The sequence below is a fragment of the Brachionichthys hirsutus genome, chromosome 4, assembly GCF_040956055.1.
Source record: "Brachionichthys hirsutus isolate HB-005 chromosome 4, CSIRO-AGI_Bhir_v1, whole genome shotgun sequence".
NCBI lineage: Eukaryota > Metazoa > Chordata > Actinopteri > Lophiiformes > Brachionichthyidae > Brachionichthys > Brachionichthys hirsutus.
Genome location: NC_090900.1, coordinates 3510501 through 3532819, shown reverse-complemented (window position 1 = coordinate 3532819; position 22319 = coordinate 3510501). Strand labels below are relative to the sequence as shown.

The following is a 22319-nucleotide window of genomic DNA, read 5'->3' as shown; positions in this document are numbered from 1 at the left end:
CCTGGACAAGCCGCCAGTTCATTGCAGGGCAACACAGAGACAGACAACCAGCCACACACACTCACACCTACGGGCAATCTAGTGTCACCAATCAGCCTAGGCTGCATGTCTTTGGTGGTGGGAGGAAGCCGGAGAACCCGGAGAGAACCCACGCAGACACGGGGGGAACATGCAAACTCCTCACAGAATGGCCACAAGCCGGAGACGAACCTGCGACCATCTCGCTGTGAGGCAACAGTGCTTACCACTGCGCCACCGAGCCGCCCGCCTTTTTATTAGGTCTTTTTTATTTTTTTTATCCAACACACATACTCATGGCATGGAAAATGGAAAGATGTATTAAAATAATGACAGAGTTGAAGATGATGAGGAGTAAGTGGGCTAATAGTGGGCTTTCTGAATAGAGCGCTTTGTGATGGAACATCTGAAGTGTCAGGTATTGCTCTATAAAACAAGCGTGTAATACGAGAGTTGGGATAGCAACACGCACGCACATTAACCATTTCTTTAGACGTGAGTGACTGTTGAGGCACCTCAACAGTGGGAGTATAGAAATGGACTAAATTGCCTCTCCTGTCAGCCACAGATTAACAGGAGAGTGGAAGGCAGCCAAATGACTTCAAAGGTTTTGCATCCCTCCAGCTTTTCACACCCTAACTCGGGAACAGCTTAATTTCTGTTAAAGCTGCGAGCGGTTTCTTTTTTTTATGTGTGTTTTTTTTAATGTGTGTGAGTTACTCTGTTACTTTGTTACCCCTGACAGATCTAAGCCTCTGGATGTTTCCTTAAGGCACCAACAATCAAGAGATGTCCCCCTAAATGCTGTCAAGGCACAGCTTTACATTAAGCAAAGTAAGTATATTCAGCTGACATTTTCACTTACCGTACTCGTGAAAAAACAACAACAACTAGTAATTTTAAGTAATGAAAGTAGCTGTCATTTTTACGGTTCTATTTTAATCATATGGGTGATTTCTTTCAGATGTCAACTACAACAGAAAGTGGGATGGGAGGGCCTTGGACCACAAGCAGAGAGAAAACATATAAAAAGGTTAGAAAAAAAAAAGAAAAAGTAGCACACAAGCTCCTTACTGTATTTGCGTGGGTCTTTTTGCATGCCATTTATTTTTGAATACCTCATTTTGCACAGAGGCAAAACATATTTACTCCAGAGCCTGAGTCACATGAGTCCTTGTAAATGTGCTTTTACAGCACATAATGTCCTGGGGGGGGCTGCCTGCCAGAGATCAGTCAAGTGGTGGTCACACTTGTTTTCTTTCAGTTTAAAACGTTTGATACTGCAGCAGCTTATGGGAGAGTTTCTTACTATGTCACCATTGCCTGTTCCTCTTACAGTGGGTGTAATGAAACGAGGGGGGGGGGGGGGGGGGGTAGCAGGAACACTATACGCTATAACAGCGGGACTAATGTGATGCTTTCACTTCTATTTTCCCCTCCAGACCACGTCATCAGCCTTGAAGGGGGCCATTCAGCTCGGCATTGGCTACACCGTGGGCAACCTCACCTCCAAGCCTGACAGAGACGTGCTTATGCAAGACTTCTATGTGGTGGAGAGCGTCTTTCTGCCCAGGTCAGTGCTGCGCAGCACCGACCCACACAGATGCATTCATTCCTAGACACACAGCTTCTAAACAGCACCCATTCAGCACGCGAGTACTTTGTGTAGCATTGATTTAATAACAACCTGCCTTTGCATAAACTGAAGGTCATTTGGCATACCAGTGCCAGTCACTCGGAGAACTGCTTCATAAAAACAGATTGTGTGCAGGTGGTGACGGGCTGCTTTCTGGCTGTGGTCGTTTCCTGTCTCTGCAAATGGCACGACTAGAAAGTAGCTAAAAACTCAAGATTCATTTCAGTGTTTAATGTATGAGGCTTGAAGCAATTATTAATTATGCTCAAAGGAAATGAACATCCAGACCAAATATAGTGCTACTAATGTAAACTTCCCCTATCATCATTTATAAAAACGTTTTTTTTACTAGTCTGAACCAATGTCCAAACTATTCTAGGGATAATCCTGCCAAGATCTGTGGAATCAGCGCACTGTGCACCTAATGCTACCACAGTGCGGAGGAATATGTCTGTTTGGAGCCAATCCATCATCTCAGGCTGCCTTCATGTTAAATAAACACCTCATATAATCCAAAGCAGACCCAGGGAATCTTTGAAAGTTTGACTCATGTATTCGCACATACAGAATTGCTGCTCAAACACACACTATATCAATACTTATAGTGCAAAACAATATCACTTGCTAGCATTACTTCCTTATCTCGCATATTGCATTATGTCAGACAGGATTTTGTCATTTGGGATTAACTGTATAATTAGAATTACGAGGTGAAACGTTAAATTGTGTAAGACATGCTTTTAAGAGGGCCTATCCTGCAACAAATGTTCAAAGATAACAATCGAGTAAAAATATGAACAGTACACAAATTAATTTTTTATCTCTGACAAAATTCAGGCTTCAGGAAGAGAATGAGTTATACTGGGAAATGATCCGGTTTATAATACAGGTTCAGCACCAGGATATGCAAACACAGGATTGTTTATGCAAACCTGCCGTTGGCACGGACATTTACTCCTTAGCAACAGCCAAACATTACTTGTTTGGTGTCGGCCCCACATCCACGAGTGTCATAGTAAGACTGCTATAGCTTTTTAATGAATTAAAAATGAGTTTGTTTTTATCACAGTCTGCATTCAATATCAGTGTTTTTATATACCTGAATAAAATAATAAAAATGTAAATATTTTCCAGGGGGTTTAACGCGAACAGCCAACGGAAACAACACAACAAATTATTGTAATTCTGAATTACCGGTACCCAAAGCAGAATTAAAGACTGTCTTACATCTGTTGTCTGACATTATTATTTCCTTTGTCATTCTTTACATTTCTTCGTGTTTTTTTTCTGGTTTGGCGTCGCACACAAACATAAAGATTATCGCTCAGTGTCCTGACAGAGTGATTGACAGAGGCATCTTTCCGAGGCTGCTCTGCATTTTTTTTTTTACTCCTCTTTTTTTTCCTGTTGATTTCCTGTCAGTCTAGTTTCGGAGGGCTGGAGACGTTACAGCTCACACAGTTAGTTTTTTTGTTTGTTTCAGAATGCAAGTCCCTGACAACCAGAATATCTTGTAGCTAGTCTAAATAGATTGATGCAAATATTTCCGTGTGCTGCAGGCTACTTAATGGATTCCTGTGATGTGTATCTTAACTTCGTGGAACGTGTCACTCATTGATGATAAATAACTATTGGCTAAACAGAGCAGTCACATTTCACTGTGCAGCAATCACAGGCATTGTGTTGCACAGCAGGGCCAGACTCTTGTTGTCTGTATCCCATTACAAATGGTACCAGCACAAAAAACAACAACGCAGTAGCCCCATTACACCGAATTTAAAATAGATTTACCCATGGAAAGCAAAAAAAAAAAACTTTATTATCCTACTTCTAGGCGCGTTAGGGTGAGTGTTATTGATTTCACTGAGTGTTTATTTAATGAAAGATCCTCACGCTAACCTGATCAGATGTTCTTATTCCTATGTTGCGGTGTTCCCATGGGGCACAAGATATAAAACAGGGTCGTTCTGAGTCACGGTACACAGAAAATCAAGCTGACCCATTCACATCTAGGTCGCAGGAGATCATCCTGTTCCCGTAGGCTCAGTTGGATCGGAGAAGTCGTAACTGACCCCCACCAGAGGCGTGGCGGCTACCATTAACAGCCTATGTGGGGCAGTGCAGGCTTTCTGGGGATTGTGTTATCCTTACACAATTTTGGAGAGATGCCCAGAGATTTGGGGCTCATATTAGAGTCCTTGTTATGCCACCTAGAAACTGAACATTGGACCTAGATTCTCTGCGGCACGCTCCCTTTGAAGCCCCTTGAGCCAGTGAGCCTCACTGCGCAAGCTGGCGTGTCATCCGGAGGATTTCCAAATTATCTGTCAGCTCGGACAATTCACTGCATATATATACCATAGCTTTTTTCTTTTTAGCTTTGTGGAGAAAGTCTCTCCACTCAGAAAAGCGGTTTCATCTTTGCCTTTCCAGTCCCTTCGAGTCAAAGCTCATGTGTTGCGCTGTATTGTTCGGATCCAGTAATGTGAGCCGTCTTCAGTCTCCAGGTGAGGAACGCTATACAGGCCAATTTGTCTCCGTGGCACTGGTAAATCTCAGTTCCCATAAATGACTTGACGCAGTCCTCTTCAAGCAGTGGGTGGCGAACATAACAAGGACCAACTGATATTCCGACCGGTAGTCAATAGATACCAGGAACAAAGATAAGGCCTCCGGGTTCATCTTGCCCCTTGTGCTGCCGACATGAGTTTCCTGGTTTGAGAGTTTGTGTTCAGAACACTGTCTTTAACTGTTTCGCTTAAATATTTCTTCATCCATTCCTTATTTGAGTATTATAATGTGTTTAGAGTAAGTTTATGTCATCTCCTGGCTTAACGGGTTATTCATTGTGCATCCCAGTGAGGGAAGCAACTTGACCCCAGCGCACCACTATCCGGATTTCCGCTTCAAGACCTACGCCCCACTGGCCTTTCGCTACTTCCGGGACCTGTTCGGCATCAAACCAGATGACTACCTGGTAAGATCGAAACCTGTCAAGGGACCTATGTGGGTTTTTTTTTCGTTTAACCTTCACATAATTATACTTGATTACCAAATTACCGGTAATGTGCAAAATACAGTATCATGCTGGCGTGAATAAGGATAGAATCAAGCTTGCACATTTTGGCAAATTATTTGCAGGAGCTTCTTTTTATATCCACTGGTCAGGAAGTCACTTCTCCCAGCGAAGAAACATTTACTCTCACTCGTAGCCCCACAAAACCACAAATGGAAGTTTTTACATTTACAAAAATAAGAAAGTGTAAGTTTGCTTTAGATGTTTAATGCTTTCCAGGCCATTTAAATCTGTCTCTAATATTCATTCTAAGATAAGCTAATTGCAAGCTGGTTGTGTTGCTTTTTTTTTTTTTTTTCTGCAGACAGACATGGAGATTTTAATCTTTTTAAATAATCAAGAAAGAAAATAAATGAGAATATTTTCCTAAAGTTTAAATGTTTGTGTTACACCACTCCAAATCACACCGCCCTATAAATTATTTTTGTTACATTCTCTTGAAGCATACACGTCATTTCTGCATTAATTTGTCCCCATCAACACTTAAATCTAAAGGGTTGGGGAAGCTACAGGAGATAATGGAGCTATGATGGTTTTGACTTAAGTAGTTTGTAGAGAGAAAGAAGGAAAGAAAACATTGACTGAAGTCGTGAATCACTTAAACTTATTCAAGGGCCTTCATTGCCATTATGCTAATTTAACTTTCTGCACAACAAGGAGTGTAGTAGATTGTGTGTAACCCTGCTTGTGCTTTATTATGTTTATTCAGTCCATGTCCATTCCCTTTAAAGATCCACCAGCTACGCTTTTGTTCTTAAATGCACATTTGTTTGTGCACGAGTGCGAGACAAAAGGCACTGAAAGAGATGCTGTTGAAATGTAAATTGAAGGCAGCTGAAGGCAAATTGTGCAATGGACTGCAGCTTAGAGGGTGCACTCATGATGGATGTCCTTGAGGTGATGATGAATTCGCTGAGCCGCACAGCCGAGCCTAATTAAACGAGAGAATAGAAACACACACACACACACACACACACACACACACACACACACACACACACACACAGTATACCCAATGCAAATACAATTGACTGCGGATGTGTTAATGCTGCACACTGGTTCCTCAACGTGACTGCAGACTGTCATCAGTGGAACGATCTCTGGAGAGGAAGGATAGATGCCTCCAGTGTTTCTCCTCCGCTCCGAACATGTTGCTCATGGCGCACTCATTAACATAGAACCGTGCTCACAGTCTCTCCCACATCGCAAAGAATGCTTAATTCAGTTTTGGTGTTTATTTTTAGATAAACTCATGGCGCACTCATTAACATAGAACCGTGCTCACAGTCTCTCCCACATTGCAAAGAATGCTTAATTCAGTTTTGGTGTTTATTTTTAGATAAACTCATGGCGCACTCATTAACATAGAACCGTGCTCACAGTCTCTCCCACATCGCAAAGAATGCTTAATTCAGTTTTGGTGTTTATTTTTAGATAAACTGTGATCTGAATCTCAGAACGCTGCTTTTAATGAATTTGATTTTTTTTTTTTAAGTAAGAAGGCAGCCCTTTCCTTTCCTGTACTTTTATTTTCTTTCCTCTATTCATAGATTGGGTTAAAACTATTGATTCCTTTTTTTCTTGCTTGCCATTTCAGGACTGTAATTTATCTATCTAGTTTGTAATATCTACATTTTTAACTTGACCTTGGTTCGATGTGAACATTTTTAATTTAATTAAGCATTGTTTATTTCTCTCCTTCTGTAGTATTCCCTAGTCAATGAGCCTCTGATTGAGCTTACCAACCCGGGGGCCAGCGGGTCTCTCTTCTACCTGACCAGCGACGACGAGTTCATCATTAAAACAGTCCAGCACAAGGAGGCCAAGTTCCTCCAAAGATTGCTACCGGGATATTACATGGTGAGGCTCTTAATGCTGCTTCAGCATCGCCCGAGGAGCGTGAAGATAAATATATATATATTTATATACAGTATATATCTTTCTAGTGCTGTATTTGAACAGATCACTTGTCAGACGCTTAAATTGTATAAATGAGATTCTCATTATTTCCATCTGCAGTGAATTGTTTCTGTCTGAAAGATGAACGTGCTGCTTACATTTACATCTCATTATTTCTACGCATCTTCACACTTGGCCTGCAATATTTATGTAGCTTTTTAAACGGCGCTAAATTTTTGAATCATATTTGTAATGCTGATGTTTTACTGCAATATACTGTAAATACTTAAAATCCCATTCAAGTCTCAGGTAATTCCCAACATAATGTAAGCATTCAGGGGTTAAAGTAACAGCATTTTCCTTCTTGTAATAAGCAGCATTTGAGATTAAACCTGCCTTTCACTTCATAGAACCTGAACCAGAATCCACGCACACTGCTGCCCAAGTTTTACGGACTATACTGCATTCAATCTGGAGGGATTAACATCCGACTGGTGGTGATGAACAACGTACTTCCACGCTCGCTCAAAATGCACCACAAATACGACTTGAAGGGGTCAACATACAAGAGAAGAGCATCCAGGAAAGAGCGAGAGAAGGCGTGTCCCACCTGCAAAGATCTGGACTTTCAGGACATGCATGAGGAAGGGCTTCACTTTGACACAGAGACATACAACAATTTAATGAAGACCTTGCAGAGAGACTGTCGGGTAGGTCGTTTTAGAATTTTAGTAATCTCCTCAAATTATTTCCCTTTCCCATCATCATGAAACAATATGCTGACTTTGCTTATATCTTCCCAATTTGCCCTTCTGTTTTCTTAAGAAGATTGCAAGCAGAAAGACATTGTCCTCTGTTGCACACTCACATTACCCAAAACATGAGACACGCAATCCTGCCTCATTAGGCCACTGCTTGCATGTAGCATGTTTAAAACACAACTAGAGTTTATCTATGTCTGATTTATAAGCGAGGCTGTTAAGCAGCAGCTGCTCGATACTCTGTTCTGCACATTTTGTTATTGCCACGGCATCCTGTGCTTGCCTCCTGTCCTGAGCGGGAAGCAAAATGCCCTCTAAGCAGAACTGCTGTTCATTTCCATGAGTAAGCAGCTAACCCCTTCACCCCAGGAGAGGGCAAAAAACAGAGAGCAAAACAGAGGAGGGGTCGACAGGAGCCAAGCAACAGGGGGTGAGGGGCGTGGAGGGAATGAAAGGGAGGAGAGGGAGTTGTTGTCCTATTAAATAACATTTGGGGTGGGGGGGCTTTGAAATCTGATTGTGATTCATGTTTCACTGTAATGTGGGAGGTCAGAAGCAGAAAGCGGAGCAAAGAGGAGAATGAGCAATGTGTTGGTGAGAGGTGAGATATTTGCGCTATGTTGGACACTTCCAGGGAGACACGGGATGTGTTTTGTTTCTTTTCCAAGTGTACTCTCTCCATTTCTCTGCAGCTTTCCTGATACTCCACAAATGACTAAATGACACAAAGCATTAATAATTCATGTTAAACTCGACTGCACAGCGAGAGTGAGCCAGAGGATTGATTGTTTGTACGTATTAGTATTAGTAAGTATTTGCCCAATTTTAGGGTTTATTTCAAACTGTTCTATTTGAGAATTCCGGTTCTCAGAAGGCGAGTATCGAATGCGACTTGGTTAACGTTGTTACCGAGGATGACGGCAACCACCAAAGCCGAAGGACCTCGGTGCACTCGCTAAATTCCATTAAAGAATTAGTGTCATATTTACCTTCACGTAGGAGCAAGTCCAGAAACATTGATTCAGACAGGAATACGTTCTGCCAGGGAGATTGAACAACGATGGATCGAGTCAGTCGTGTGATTCTTCCGTCTGACCTCGCCGTCGGAAGTCAGACCCTTTGCATTTGTCTCATGTGGCTAAAATCCTCACTTTAAATATTTCTGCGATAATCAAAATGATGGCTGATCATTTCAATCAGTGCAACCTATTGTAGGTCTTCATACAAATCTATAAGGTGAATTCAAAGGCACAATGTCAACAATGAAAACAAATCTTTCAGTGTTTCTCCTAATTATCTGACTGATTGTTTGCTCGGGCAGCACAAAGTAGGTCTTCTGTAGGCAGGTGGGTGTGTGTGTGTGTGTTTTTTTTTCTCTATTCAAAATGGCTGCTGTTTGAATAGGCCGGGGAAGTTTGAGTGAAGGGATGCAAATCATGGATACAGAAAATCCAAAGCTCAAACAAAAGCCCCAATGTTTGAGTCTGTTCTGAATATGAATCTAACGTCATCCATCAGCAGTTTCTATTCCAGATTCAAAGTGGGTGCACGACTAACGCAGTCTTCTTTGGTCATTAACACTTTGAAATCAGCTTCTTTAAAGAAGGAATTGTATGTTAACTTCCAAAGCTTCAGAAACAAGTGACTAAGTTTCCCTTGATCTATGGCAAATATCTTTTTCCGACAATGTCACAAGGTCATTCCTGATTTCAGTCCCATCCCTGGGATGGTTCAGGAAATGCGTTATATATGGAATGCATTTGTAGAACATAGTGTCCACTTTTCCCCTTCAGAGAAACCTTTCTTTCTCTCATTCTTTGAGTCGAGAATTATGAAACAGAACAATATATTTCTTTATTTTATTTTATTTAATTAGATCATGAAATATAAAACAATGACCCCATTCCAGCTCAGTCTTCTGCCTCTCCGCGCCTCGGTCTTACTCCCCATCTCAGAACTCAGAGTCTCTGGGAAACTAGGTTAGAGGCTCCTCAGGCAGGTCAATGTGTAACACATAACACATGCTCCACTGTGGGGGGGGGGGGAAACACCTTGTTTATTTCTCTCAGAACTGGTTTCAACAGAGATTTCCTTCTGCAGTCTTTAAGACGCCAAAGCATGTTTGGCAATTAAAGTTTTGGGATGAAAGAAAAAAAGTGTCGACAACATGAAATATCCAGGTCATTGTGACCTGCCTTGTGTCACGTCTTTTTTATATATATTTTTTTACTTCAAATAGGTGCTGGAGAGTTTTAAGATCATGGACTACAGCCTACTGCTTGGCGTGCACATCCTGGACCAGAACCAGAGAGATGGAGGCGAGCCGGGCCAAGCAGGGGGTGATGGGAGGAGACCTGTGGGTCAGAGGGTGCTGTACTCCACCGCAATGGAATCCATCCAGGGAGACGGCAAAGCTGCTGAAGCCCTCGCCACGGATGACACGTGAGTCGGTTCAGCTGGTTTATATATTTGTCTGTTTCACGCACACATATTTGAGAATACACGCCCCTGTCTGTCTCTGACGTGAGAACTTTCAGTCCCAGACGTGCAGTAGTCGTACGACCGTGCAAAGACTTGGAACAAGACAAGTGTACATAGAGTCGGGTTTTCATGTAACCATGGCGACACAAACGCAAACCCAGCCACTGTTCTGCATATTTGGAGCAATAAAAATGAAATGCAAATACTGGAAGTGGCTCTTTTACAAACAGGAGTTTAACTGCATCGCCACATCTTTTATTTGAGCAGCATTACAGAAGAACGGAAGCTGCATCCTAACAGCCGTTGTGTTTTCTGCTCTCTTTCAGTATGGGTGGCATCCCTGCCAAAAACCACAAGGAAGAGAAGCTGCTCATTTTCCTGGGCATCATAGATATTTTACAATCCTATAGGTACTGATCTCCAATAGTTAAAAAAAAAAACTTTTACTAATTGTGTCTTTATTGGAACATTTTGTTGACTTTTGAAGGCCATTTAAAAAAAATTTTTTTAAATTTTTGTCCTGGGAGCACAAGTGTTGATTAACAGTGAAGGAAGCTGCTCAAGCATCACATTCATCTTTGTTAGCTTGCTTGATTAAAGCATCAAAAGCCACACGGAGGAAGTGAGAGGAGATCGATCGGGTCAGGGAGAAAGGAAGAATGGACTCAGTTTGTCTCCTGTGCTTTTGATGTATTTTCTGTTTCAATGCTGGAGAATAATCTTAGTTTTGTGTCGTGACGAGAGAAACGAATGGACAGCCTCAGTTTTGACGAAGCATAAAGGGCCCGTTTTCAGTGAGCGGATCCATTTCACAGGAAGCTTCTTCTTTTGTTTCCACCCAGATTCATGAAAAAGTTGGAGCATTCATGGAAAGCCCTGGTGTACGATGGCGTGAGTGCAAATCTGATGCGCCTTTCCTTTGTGACCGAGCCTTTTATTTTGTCACGTCCTTTAACTTCTTCTCTGGCCATTCCCCAGGACTCCGTCTCAGTGCACCGGCCTGGATTTTACGCCAGCCGCTTCCTGAAGTTCATGAGCACACGGGTTTTCAGGAAGACTCATCGTAAGTCTGGAGGCTGATTGTTGTCGCACACGGGCGGGGGGGGGGGGGGGGGGGGGGGGACAGAACATTGTGTGACTGCTTCCGTTTTGCTACTCGCTTAAGCATTTCTTTTCCTCTCTTCCACACTCGTTCTCGACCTGCAGCGTTTCGATTTTCCCCTTCAAAGAGGACCCGCACGTCCATCCCTGCGCTGAAGTCGTCATCCCAGGAGATCCTTTCATCGCAGGCAGATGAGCGGAACAACGAGGACAGGAGGGACCGACTGGGAGGAGCCTGCAGTCTGGCCAGTCTGAACGGACAAGGTGAGCCAAAGGGCACGTTATTTAGGAAAGCCTCCTCCTGATCCTGACAAAAGTAGCTCACTTCTATTTTCATAAACACCCAAACGGACACACAATAAATCATATTAATACAGGGGCTTGCTTTTTTGGGGCAGACAGCAGAGACACCCATTGAAGTAGGGAACGTAAGGCTGTGAGACTGTTTCATGACTGCTTGGACATGGATACGACCCCCCCTCCCCCCCCAAAAAAAACGCCTGAAATGGAACATTTAGGAAAATGTGGCCTTGTTTTCTTTCATTCATATCACATGCATGGGAATTTCTTCTCCTCAGCTGTGTTTGGTTCGTACCAGCGTCCAGATCTGGTCCCAGCCAGCATGTCTTTCTACAAGGGCTCCTCCATGGGAACCATCTCCAGCTCGTCCATCTTCGTCAGTGTGGACGACCGAACGGGGGAGAGGTGCGGTCTGCTTGTTTGTCTTTCACTCCTTCTGCTTACTTTCATTATAAAAGAAGACTTTGTGTTGATTTACTGTTGGAATGTTCAGTTTATCACCTTAAAACAATTACACATGAACAGTGTGTGCAGTGAGGCTTCGAGAACAAGAAAGAGGAGTTCATGTGCCACACCCTGCAAACACACGCACACGCACACGCACACGCACACGCACACACACACACACACACACACACACACACACACACTCTCCCAGGTTATTGCCGCCTGCACTCGTAAATCGCATGGTCAGAGTGAGACGCGTCATGGAACAGGTGACTCAGCTTGTGTTGACGTGTTTCCAATGCACATACAGTAAAATAGATTTAATTCCAACCCGACATGCAGACATATACAGGACATTTAGGATGAGCCGTGTGATATGACAGAAGAGAAATACCTCGACTGGAAACAGATTGAATTATAAAGCAATACAGTCTTGTCTTATAGATTTAAGACCCTTTTAGATATGTAATGTCCGAAAATCTGATTAAAAGAGATGTTGTGTACACTATTAGGAAATACAATCAGCTTTTTATGACATCTTATGCAACTTTTTTGCCCATATCATTTCCTTCCCTGTCACCAAAGGAGAGGTTCATTTAGCCAGATGCCAGAAGCACCTCGACTCTTTGTTTTTCTATTTTACACCTCTCATCAAGCCCATCAGGGTCAAGTTCATCTTGCGTTCCAAAGCTCCATTGTGTGTCTTGCCTGATCTGGTCCTCTCATCAGTCACCTGCTGCTGTGCTGACATTGTTCTGTCAACTGTTTTCATAAATATTTAAACTGCATCTTTGACACGGTCCTACTCAATGGGATTATGCTGCAAAAAGACAGTGTCCAAAAAATTCAAGCGGTGTAGCGGCGACTGACAATAATCCGGGTCAGCTGGTCTGCATGATGTCACTACCTGGTTTTTGACTTTGAGCACAAAAAGTAAAGTCAGTAAAATGTCATAAAATGGTAGACACACCTGACATACAATAAAACACCACCTGCTCTCGAGCCGCCCCCTGCTGGCGGGACTAGGAATTTAACATAAAAGGAACTGTTTTTTTGATGCACAAAAACATGTACAGTAGTATTACAGTATTTCATAATTGATATATTTATATGTTTTTGCTCCTTTTATGCTTTTTTGTTTTCTTTGAATTTTCCCCTGTTAATATAAAATTACTCATGGGAAGTTAACGTGAAGAGCGATAACCAAATTTTGATTCTTTTCCGGGGTCTTGTACGGCTGATAAATGAGATTTCAGTCACTTATTCATATCAGATATTCTTTAATGGATGTATTTAAAAATTCTGCTGCGTAATGTCTTTTCTGCGTTTTTTAATAAATCATTATCAAAGTCTTGAGACAGACGTCTCGTCTTCAAACAAGCTGACATCAACATTTACGTCAGGAAGTTAGAAAAAATTGAGGTCCGCCTTTAAACTATATGTGGGCATTTGTAAAAGCACTTCGGGACCAGCTCCCCGCAGGTTTCCTATTTTGACTTACACATTCTTGGTCACATCCGGCCAATCTTGAGGATACTTTGTTAATTTCCTGTGAGACATTTCTGAGACTATGAGACTCGATACCAGACGAGTTTCAGCTCTTTCGTGCAGCCAGTTTGTCTATTTAGTGTCAGACTGCATGCATTAGTCATGTGATGTGTTTCTATAATCTAATTTGATGCACTGTATACACAGGCGAGTTACCCCGATTGCGGTGACACGGGGGCTACCTAGGTTAATATGAGAATACATTTGTTTCTGTTTCAGAGATGACATTGCATCCAGCTCCACATTTACCCTGGAGGACAGCGCTATCTATCTCACTTCGGAGCGGAGCACCATGGAAATGGACGTGGACACGGACCGGGATGATGGATCTGTCCTCGACGTCTACTTGGTTAGTCGAGTCCATTTCTTATCAGGCCACTCACATTGGAGTTATTTTCGCTGCACATGGTGACTTCTTTCCATGTATTTGTTTATCTGTGTTTATTCGTCTCCTATACCTAAACAATGTCAACTCTTTCTTCTCACTTACAGTAAAAAGACAGATTTGCAACCATCATTTTATTCTGCCAATCAAGACAATCCCCACACTCCATTTGTTGGGCCCCCCCGACTGGCCTTGTAACCCGACTCCTAATGCTGCTAGATGTACCATGTTGCCACTTGCATCGCCAAACCATAAAAAGATGGGGCTTCTTCACTGGTCGATGGACTGAAAGAAGACACCAACAGCGATGGACATCCCAAGGAACCACACATCATCATGTAATATGATGAACATGAGGCTGACTGTTGCTTTTTAGAGCATGCGTAAATGCAGTGCTTTTACGTTTTATACATGTGTACTCTTATCATGGCTCATAGAAATATTTAAATATTTACTATATATATATATATATATATATATACAAAAGATGCATTTCTTAAAAAAAAAAACAATTCTGAAAGTCTGCAGCTGTTTCAGTTGCTGATCAGTTTACAGCAAATTTATGGTGAAGCCTTCGTCCCTGATTAATGGGACTGTGACGGCGTCACCACCAGAGACACAAGCCGGCTTGTAGCCACAGACAGTGCAAGGACGGGCAAGGCTCGAAGGATTCTAACGCTCTCAAAGCCAAACAGACTGTAACACGGTGAAAGTAGCCACCCAATCCCAACAGGAGCCCGAATCCCTTGTGAATGGCCGCTACCAATGACAAAAGATAAGTTACTGTATCTTGGACAAAGCACAGGAATGGAAGGACGATGCATTCGCTCTTGAAAAAATGGCACTTTTGACGTTGATTACTGTTAAGAAATATTTTTTTCCTGAAGGACAGATTTGGAATATGCACTTTTCTCTCTTTATACTCCGGATGCACAACCTCACGTACGTCTTCGATACATGTCCAGATAGTGAAGGAACACTGCTGATCATTTTTTGACGTAGAGCTTATTAGTTTTGTGAATTTTGTCATGACTGAAATGCTTTTACTCAGGATATTCTTTGATACCAAGTGGGTCCCCTTCAAGCAGGCATGAGACATGGAATCTGGTACCTCTTCATCAATACCATAAATGCTGAATTCCAGTCAAACATTTGCGAAGACCATAATTTGATTTAAATCTCTATTTTGCCAATTTCTAAAAATAAAAAAAGTAAATTGCTGAATGTAATGACGATGCATATTTATACATTAGAACAGATGCGTTTAAATAAATTACTTAAATTCAATGTCTTGTTGAGCCAGTTTGGAAAGACCTTCTCACCGTTTATGTGAACGTCGAATTCAGTGGCGTCGCTAGAATGGTACACTGAAGGAAGAAAAAGAACGGTACACACTGCATATGCTTCTGTTGATAATTTTTATTTACAGAACATTGTCAAATTGCATTAAACTTAGTGCAAATAACACTTTTGATGTACAATTTAGAAATATACAAACTGTGTAGATTACTGACAAAATATCAAAATTAAAAACAATAAATGCATTCTTCAGCGGACATTGCTCATAAATCAGTGAAACAATCAACAAGATCCTTCCTGACCTCTGCTCCCCAATACCCATCTGACTTTTCAACCGTGCAGATCTAAATTGCGAAGCTCCCAGCTTTCAATGACATCAAAAAAACTATTTTGATTAATTTAGAATCTGAGGTAATGCTGACTCTCTCTCACATTCGCATTCTGGGGGGGTAGGTTATCAGTCAAAGGGCAGGAGGCCGCTGCACTGTAGTGTGGTATATGAAATGTAATGCTCGACTATAATAGAGAAAAATATTTATCTACTAAACAATTTACAGTTCTACTTCATCCTGCACAGTAAAAGCAGGACTGGCAAACCTGACCACCTGTGAATGGGCATTTTTCTCCCTCATCAGGGGCTGAAAATAGTGAAAAAATCCCAAATTAGACTGTACAAAGTAAACCCACTCAGGAATACCGATACCGGACGCTACTGCTGGCCGTTCGCAAATATCTGTCAGAGACCACGGAGGTGAAACAGATACTGGCAACAGACCATCTGCAGACCACAGTCAACTAAATTCTAGGTATTCAATTGAGTATCAGGTCAAGAGTGTCAATAGATATTGTCCAACACGAGTCAATTAGACTTAGCAAATGCACTTGTGCCCCCCCCCCCCCCCCCCCCGCTTCAGGTTTGCCGTGGGCCATAGCTGTCATCAAATTCAAGCGTTCAGTCAATTCACATTTCTCACGTTGGTAAACTAACTAAAAATCTTATTCTGTTTTTTTATTTTTACAATACGTTATGTCCATGGTGCTCTCAGTAAGTAATTTAATAACAATCTAGAAATATAAAGATTTCAAAGCTGTATGTTTTCACCCCCCTCCCATCAAACCGCAGAGAGTGATGTCTAAAGGAACAGGAGAAGGCAAGGCTGAAGAGATTCTGTGCAACAACTCTTCAATGCTTTTTCCTGTTACGTTAGCAGCAGCAAACAAGTTGCTGTAATACTAGTGATTAAAGAAAACCCAATAAAAGTCAAGAAGTATGCGATGAGAAATGTAAAAAAAAAAAGAAGAAAATAATTACCAACGATTCATAAAGCACTCCTGAATCCTGAATTTACATGCAAATATACCCACGACCACCAGATGATGTTGAATCGCTCCCGTGTGGCTGAGGATGACGACCACCGTCAGACTAAAGCCGTAGAAACAGTCTTCAACCCTGCAGGTCTCCTGTGAGACGCCATTGTGTCCTGCATACAGAGACGCATTCCAAGCAGCAGGTGATCCACGTGGTCATCGACAGCCCGGCGCTGACAAACGCAGCCTCTCCAGAGGGCAACCTCGTTCCAGCAGAGCCCTGGAAAAAAAAGATTAAAAGTCAGAACTGAAATCTGAAGATGCTCATGGCTCCACTTGGTGCCTTCTTAAATCGTATCCTAAACCGTAACGCTTGTGAAATGGCTTTGCTCGCTTGTAAAAGCAGTTCGTGTTTGGGCTGTTAGCTACCCGGTTCAGAAGAGAATGGACTTCCCAGCCGTTTTATCCTGGACGTAGGAGGTGAAGCGCTTGAGGAACTTGGGATACTCTCTCTTCGCCACGGCTCTGAGGACCGAAGCCGGAGCCCAGCCTCCTGGGTTTACTGCAAGAAATGAAAGAAGGAATCACGATCCTCCACCCGGCTACTCGAGGCGCGAGCTGGGCCATTCCACAGAGGTCCAACGTGTTCAGGCTGGAGAGGCACTTACTGTTGGCCACATAGGTGATCTTACAGAGGACGTTGTCCCTGCTGATTTCTTTATCGCCCTCCGGTGGGCTGACCATCGTTTGGCAGATCATAGCAACATTGATTTTGGCACGAATACACCGGTTAGTGGGCTGAAAGTACAAAAATTTTTTTTACAAATAACTACAAACGTAAAAGGCCACTAAATGCTACCCTCTGTAAAAGCAGGTTGAGAAAGAGCCCAAGTAGCTCCAAAAAAATTAAAGGGTTAGGGTTTCCAGTATGTGAAAGATACAAGAATACCCATGCAGTAAACTTACAGCAGCCTTTTCGTGGTCCACGGAGAAGTTGCAGACCAGCCATGTGTCAGGATCGTTTTCGTTTGTGGCCAAGATCTTCCTGATGGCTGACAGATAGAGCACGTCTCTCTGAGAGGCGGGCCAGACTCTCTGAAACGCAATCAGAGGCCGTCAAGATGGAGATAGTTCAGCTCGCGGAAACCGAGTCATTCGACGTGCAGCTCTTTCTTACTTTGTGTGTCTGGTAAACAATTACAGCATTATCAGAAAGGGTTTCCACAACGTTGAAATTCTCAATAGTGCCTGTGTGGGGGTGGGGGAAGAGTTCAGCCAGATTGTGATTCAGGAACAGTCAAAGCTGTGTGACGGTGATTTCGGGAACGCTACACTCACTCTCCCAGTCCAATCGCACCGCTGTATCCCAGAAGTAGTGGCAGACCTCGTGTCCGGTCACGCCCTTCACAGCATGAGTGGCTTTGAGAGGATCCAGCACAATACCGTTCTCCTCCATCTCTCTCCTGTACACCTGCTCAAAAGTGGCGCACAGTGGTTCCACTGTTGTGAATGCTTCCAGCTTTAAGTGACGAACTTTCGCTCCATCAATTATTCCACTCCTCCGTTATTAAAAAGGGGGCGAGATGTCAATATTCACCGCTAAACAATCAAAGGGAGTGAATCGCACGCAGCTTCTTTCCCCATGTACTCGCCTTCATCTCTCCTTCCTCTATCACCAGCTGCCAGTTGGCATCTCCACCCACATCCTGCAGCGAGTATGTCATATGATTCTGCACCATGTCCTCCACCTAATAAAGAGACAGATGTTGATTACCTAGCTTAGTCGAAGACACGCTCTGAAACAGGTCACATTTGGTGCATAAGGATAGATTGTATTTGAGAAGCTCTGCTGTCTTTAAATCCGCAGGTTGCAGCGCCCGTTCTGGTGTCTTATAACTGAGGTTCGGTTAATATGACGCACAAACCAAATTTCCCCGCCACAAATCTGAGGAATTCCTACAGAGCAGTAACCAAATACATATTTAACATTTGTTCCTGCTTAGTGTTGCTGAATGCATTGAAAACATAATGCAGTTAAGATTCATGCCGGAAAGAAAGAGGGATGTGAGAGCAGGAAATGAAGTGTTTCCAGTGATGCATTCTATCCTAATCGGAGGTATGTGGAAAACGGTTATATGATTTTTAAAAAAAATCCTTTTGGTCACTCCAGGAATTTCAGTTATTAGATTTGTTTTTTTAAATCTCATACTGCTACAAATAAGATTACACCGAAAGCACAGGAAATTGTCGAAATCCTAGAGTGACTCGTCAGCAGACATTCTCTCACAGGATGTGCGCGTTTCTCTCTGCCTGCAGTGGAAACGTCGAGCCCGTCTGCAGGTGCAGGCGCTTTGCTGTCGACCAAATGCAGTACCTGAGCGCTGAGTCTGTGAACGTCATCCGAAGCACTGACTAGCTCAAGTGATGACGGGGAAGAAGAATGGCTATGAAGCTGTACGGCAAAGAGGAAGAAAGATCGAGTGAGAAATGAGCAAGGCACGCAACAGAAAGCGGTGCGGCTGAAGCAGAAGAGAGCTGCTCCAGATAGCGTTGTGTTTAAGCATGCTATGTCCAGTGCGCAAGTTATTGCAACAAGCACAATTATGGTTACGTATAAGAAAGTTTTTGCAGCTGCGCGGCTTCATAGGCGGGTCACAATGGGTTTTAATGCGACTTGAGTTTCAGACTGGAACGAGAACCACGTCGAGAACCGCGTCGAGCACCTTGGTGGCGTATCGGTGTTTGCTGACGGTGGAGTAGGCGTCTCCGGGAGAAATGGGAGTTATTCGAGGCATCCTGGCCTTCTCCGTCTGGCACTGCGAGACAAGAGCGGGAGAAAGAAGACGCTAGAGAATAGCAAACATCTCCGGTCGCCATAGCTACGCTTTGAGTTCAGATTTCATGGGCTTCAGAGAAAGAAAGACAATAAAATAAAGATCCTAAATGCACATTCCCATCCCACGATGCACACACCTGCTCCTCCATCTTGTCCTGCCTGTCGAGCGCAGCTTCCACTGCATCAAAGAACTCGTCTTCATTGATCAGACTGTTGGGACCCTCCTGCGAAACGCAAACGTTGGAATCATGCGAGAATAGGGCCGTGAAAGTCGCAGAGTCGCGACAAAGTCAATAAGTCGCTCTGATGCGGTTTATCTGGGTTCTAATCGATCTTTTTTCGTCTCCACTTTCATCTTGCCTCATAGTCTGGGCCTCCATAGTGAGACTTCTTCTTCAGCTCATTCACAGCAGACTTGTAAGCATCTTCGACCCTCCTCCTCTTCTCCAGCTCCTTAACAAACACACACACACACAACGTTAGTGAAGCCGTATTAAAAATCAAATAACAAAATAATGAAAAAAGTCATCCATGTTATTTACAGCCCAAACTCTAGACAACAGCAATGCTTTATTGATTGGACGTCTGTTACCGTGACAATGAGCATAAAGGCCTCGAGCCCAGTGTGAGAAAACATGTCCACCCCAGAGATAATACTCATGCCCTTAGATTACAGGTGACAGGGTTAAAAAAAAAGTCACAACAGCTGTGCAAAGCCGCCACATCATTCTTTTGTGTGCGCACTCAAACAGGTTTTACAGAGAGTCTCATTTCATGCCCGAGGCAAATAAACACTGCCCTCGAATGAATTAGAGACATCAGCTACATAAATGGAGACCTGAAAAGGGTTTGTCTCATTGTAAGAGCAAATTCTAATAAAGCTCACGATCTAAGCCTGGAATCACTCCAAAGCCGGCACAGATTTCACTCCAGCTTCACTGCCACAAGATACAAGGCAGGAAACCGAATCGTGGCTGAAAGGACACGGCCACCTTAAGCCATAATTCACCGGCGGCACCCACAAACCACAAAAAGAAGCGCACAGGACGGTGTGAACGTGTTGACTCAACGCAAACAGGACATAATCCCGCCGGCTCACTAAAAACCGTCGGACGCCTACCGTAAAGAAGAGGCTGCAGGTCTGCAAAGGGATCCATCTCTGTTTCTGGTACTTAAGCAGCTCGGCTCCCCTTTGTAAGGAAGGCTTCCACAGATTACACCACGACGTCCTGGCAGTCATCTTAAGCCGCTCGCTGTACAAGTCCGGGGGGACCCTTTTGTCGAGTTACAATAAGCGATCGGTAACTAGTTCTAGTCGCCCGCTGTGCATTTGGGAGCTAAACTTCGCGCACAACCAAACGCAAATAGGATTGAGGTAGTTTCCGTGTGCGGCCGAAGTGACGGCACTTCCCTTTAACAGGTTTTAGGGTTGGGCAGCACACCTTTACAGACGGGAACAAAAAAAAAATAAAAAAAGGAACTGGTTTGGCCACATCAGCTGAACTGATCCGAATGCGTGCTCCAGGAGCGCTAAACTGCATACCTCCGCCGCCTCAGATTAAGCAAGGATGGAGTCTTAAGGTAACTCCAATAAAAAAAACAACGCGAAACGGAAAACAATCCGACGGCTCTCGATCATGGAAACGGATGCGTGCACATCCGCCCTGCTATAAAGAAGATCAAATAAAAAACGATGGACACGCAATCTGCAGACCCGTGGACTTTAAACCCACACGTTTAAACAACACCACGTCTCAGAGTCGATGTTGTGAAATGCATACGCCTGTTTTTAGTCGTTCGACACAAAGGCCAACAATTTACTCTTCTATAACGTGCACCGCTGCGGTCACAGCCGGTGTGTGTTCCTATTTTTGGGGGGGGTTCAAAGACTTGTTTGTGTTGACATTGTCTGTGTGGGCTCTCTTCGGGTGAATCTTAAATTTCCCGTAGTTAGCGAATGGCTGTTCGTCTTTCTACTGTACATCCAGGCTAAGAACATAGCAGCAAGATTCCCATTGTCTCGCTGTATGTATGAAGAGCTACAGCATATAGACACTGCAGAACATAATGATTAGGAAACAACTTCCTGATCTATCCAAGTGATGACGCTTTCCCTGCTGAAGCTGCTCCCTCGCTTCAAGCCAGGGAGGAGGAGGCAACCTGGATCACATGAGTAAATCTGCACCATGATTTTAATCCTACTCCATGAAAAACAAAGAAACCGACAGACAAATAGACAAAAACAATTGCATACCTTGAATTAAAATAATCCTAACCCAATTATTAACCTGACTAACAGGATACATGAAAGTAGCTATTTGGCATTCATCCAGCAGCGTATTGTGAAGCGTTCTGTCTCGCAATATTCAAAAAGCTGTCAGTTTCACACGGCTGTTAGCGAGTTAGCGCTCGGTAGCGACGGTACCTTGTCTAGCCTCTTCTGCCAGCTGTCCTCTCGTTTGACCATCAGCTCAATGCAGTGGGACATGGTGGACAGGATGCCCGCCGTGGTGGCCTTGAAGGTGATCGCCTCCCCCTTGAAGTCGATGCCGTTCATTCCTTTGGGGCTGGCGGGGCCGCACACTGGCACAGATGGAAACAAAGAAACAGAAATGGTCCCGCTTCACAGCTGCGTCCCGACTTGGAAACATAGAGCCATTTAAAGCGAATCAGTAATTATACTGATCACAGTCACATTGATTTTAGAAACATTCTCAAATGAAGAAATACATTGCTGGACGGCGACTCACGTTTCTCTTTGCTTCCGTTGTTATTCTGATTATATTCTCCGTCACTTCTTGCAGTGGCAGGAAAGTCCTCCTCCTCTTCCTCCACTGCTGGTTAGAAGACAACACAACGTACATTTATCAGCTCTCCATCTTTACTAGAGTTCACAGTCAATCAAATGCAAACGAAATACCTCTGTCCCGCTGGAATTCATCTTTGGAGACGGCATCAGCACAGGAGTCAAAGTATTTCTGCAGGGTGTCCACTTGTCTGCACAGAATGTCCCGGAAGGTCTCCATTTCTGCTAGCTTCTCGTGCAACCTGTGGCCCTTCTGGACAAACCCAATCGGAGAAAGAGAGAGAGCGAGAGGCAATGAAAGGCAGTCCTGTTGCTTCGACTTCGAGTACCGGTGACGTTCTCATAATCGACACAAATGCTTCTAGCAGATCGAGCTTTTAGCTTCGCATATGAATTATTAATGACAACAGTTCAAAGC

General features: G+C 43.4%; 2 protein-coding genes across 2 annotated transcripts; one reads left to right on the top strand and one right to left on the bottom strand.

The window, feature by feature from the left end:
- The first annotated feature begins 982 nt into the window (after positions 1–982).
- On the top strand, positions 983–16418 carry pip5k1bb (phosphatidylinositol-4-phosphate 5-kinase, type I, beta b). The gene is made up of 13 exons (XM_068760770.1): positions 983–1051; positions 1461–1591; positions 4514–4631; positions 6438–6590; positions 7040–7339; positions 9630–9832; positions 10198–10281; positions 10714–10762; positions 10850–10934; positions 11078–11236; positions 11551–11677; positions 13487–13616; positions 16326–16418. The coding sequence occupies exons 1-13, from the start codon at positions 983–985 to the stop codon at positions 16416–16418; spliced, it is 1701 nt and encodes a 566-aa protein (XP_068616871.1).
- Positions 13816–22245, bottom strand: LOC137918026 (ceramide transfer protein-like). Its single transcript, XM_068760769.1, has 14 exons — positions 22231–22245; positions 22016–22154; positions 21846–21932; positions 21521–21678; positions 19456–19548; positions 19233–19319; positions 18983–19075; positions 17912–18007; positions 17598–17730; positions 17437–17507; positions 17226–17354; positions 16928–17057; positions 16689–16821; positions 13816–16539 (listed from the first exon to the last, which is right to left on the bottom strand). Exons 1-13 carry the CDS (start codon positions 22243–22245, stop codon positions 16694–16696), a joined length of 1359 nt encoding a protein of 452 aa, XP_068616870.1. The 3' UTR covers positions 13816–16539; positions 16689–16693.
- Positions 22246–22319: the final 74 nt, after the last annotated feature.

Coding starts and splice junctions, on each gene's coding strand:
- pip5k1bb (XM_068760770.1), top strand. CDS start 983: ATGTCAACTACAACAGAAAGTGGGATGGGAGGGCCTTGGACCACAAGC. Junction 4,632..6,437: donor TCAAACCAGATGACTACCTG/GTAAGATCGAAA, acceptor CTCCTTCTGTAG/TATTCCCTAGTCAATGAGCC. Junction 13,617..16,325: donor CTGTCCTCGACGTCTACTTG/GTTAGTCGAGTC, acceptor CACGACCACCAG/ATGATGTTGAATCGCTCCCG.
- LOC137918026 (XM_068760769.1), bottom strand. Junction 19,549..21,520: donor GGCAGAAGAGGCTAGACAAG/GTACCGTCGCTA, acceptor GTGTTTGTTAAG/GAGCTGGAGAAGAGGAGGAG. Junction 16,822..16,927: donor GATCACCTATGTGGCCAACA/GTAAGTGCCTCT, acceptor CATTTCTTGCAG/TAAACCCAGGAGGCTGGGCT.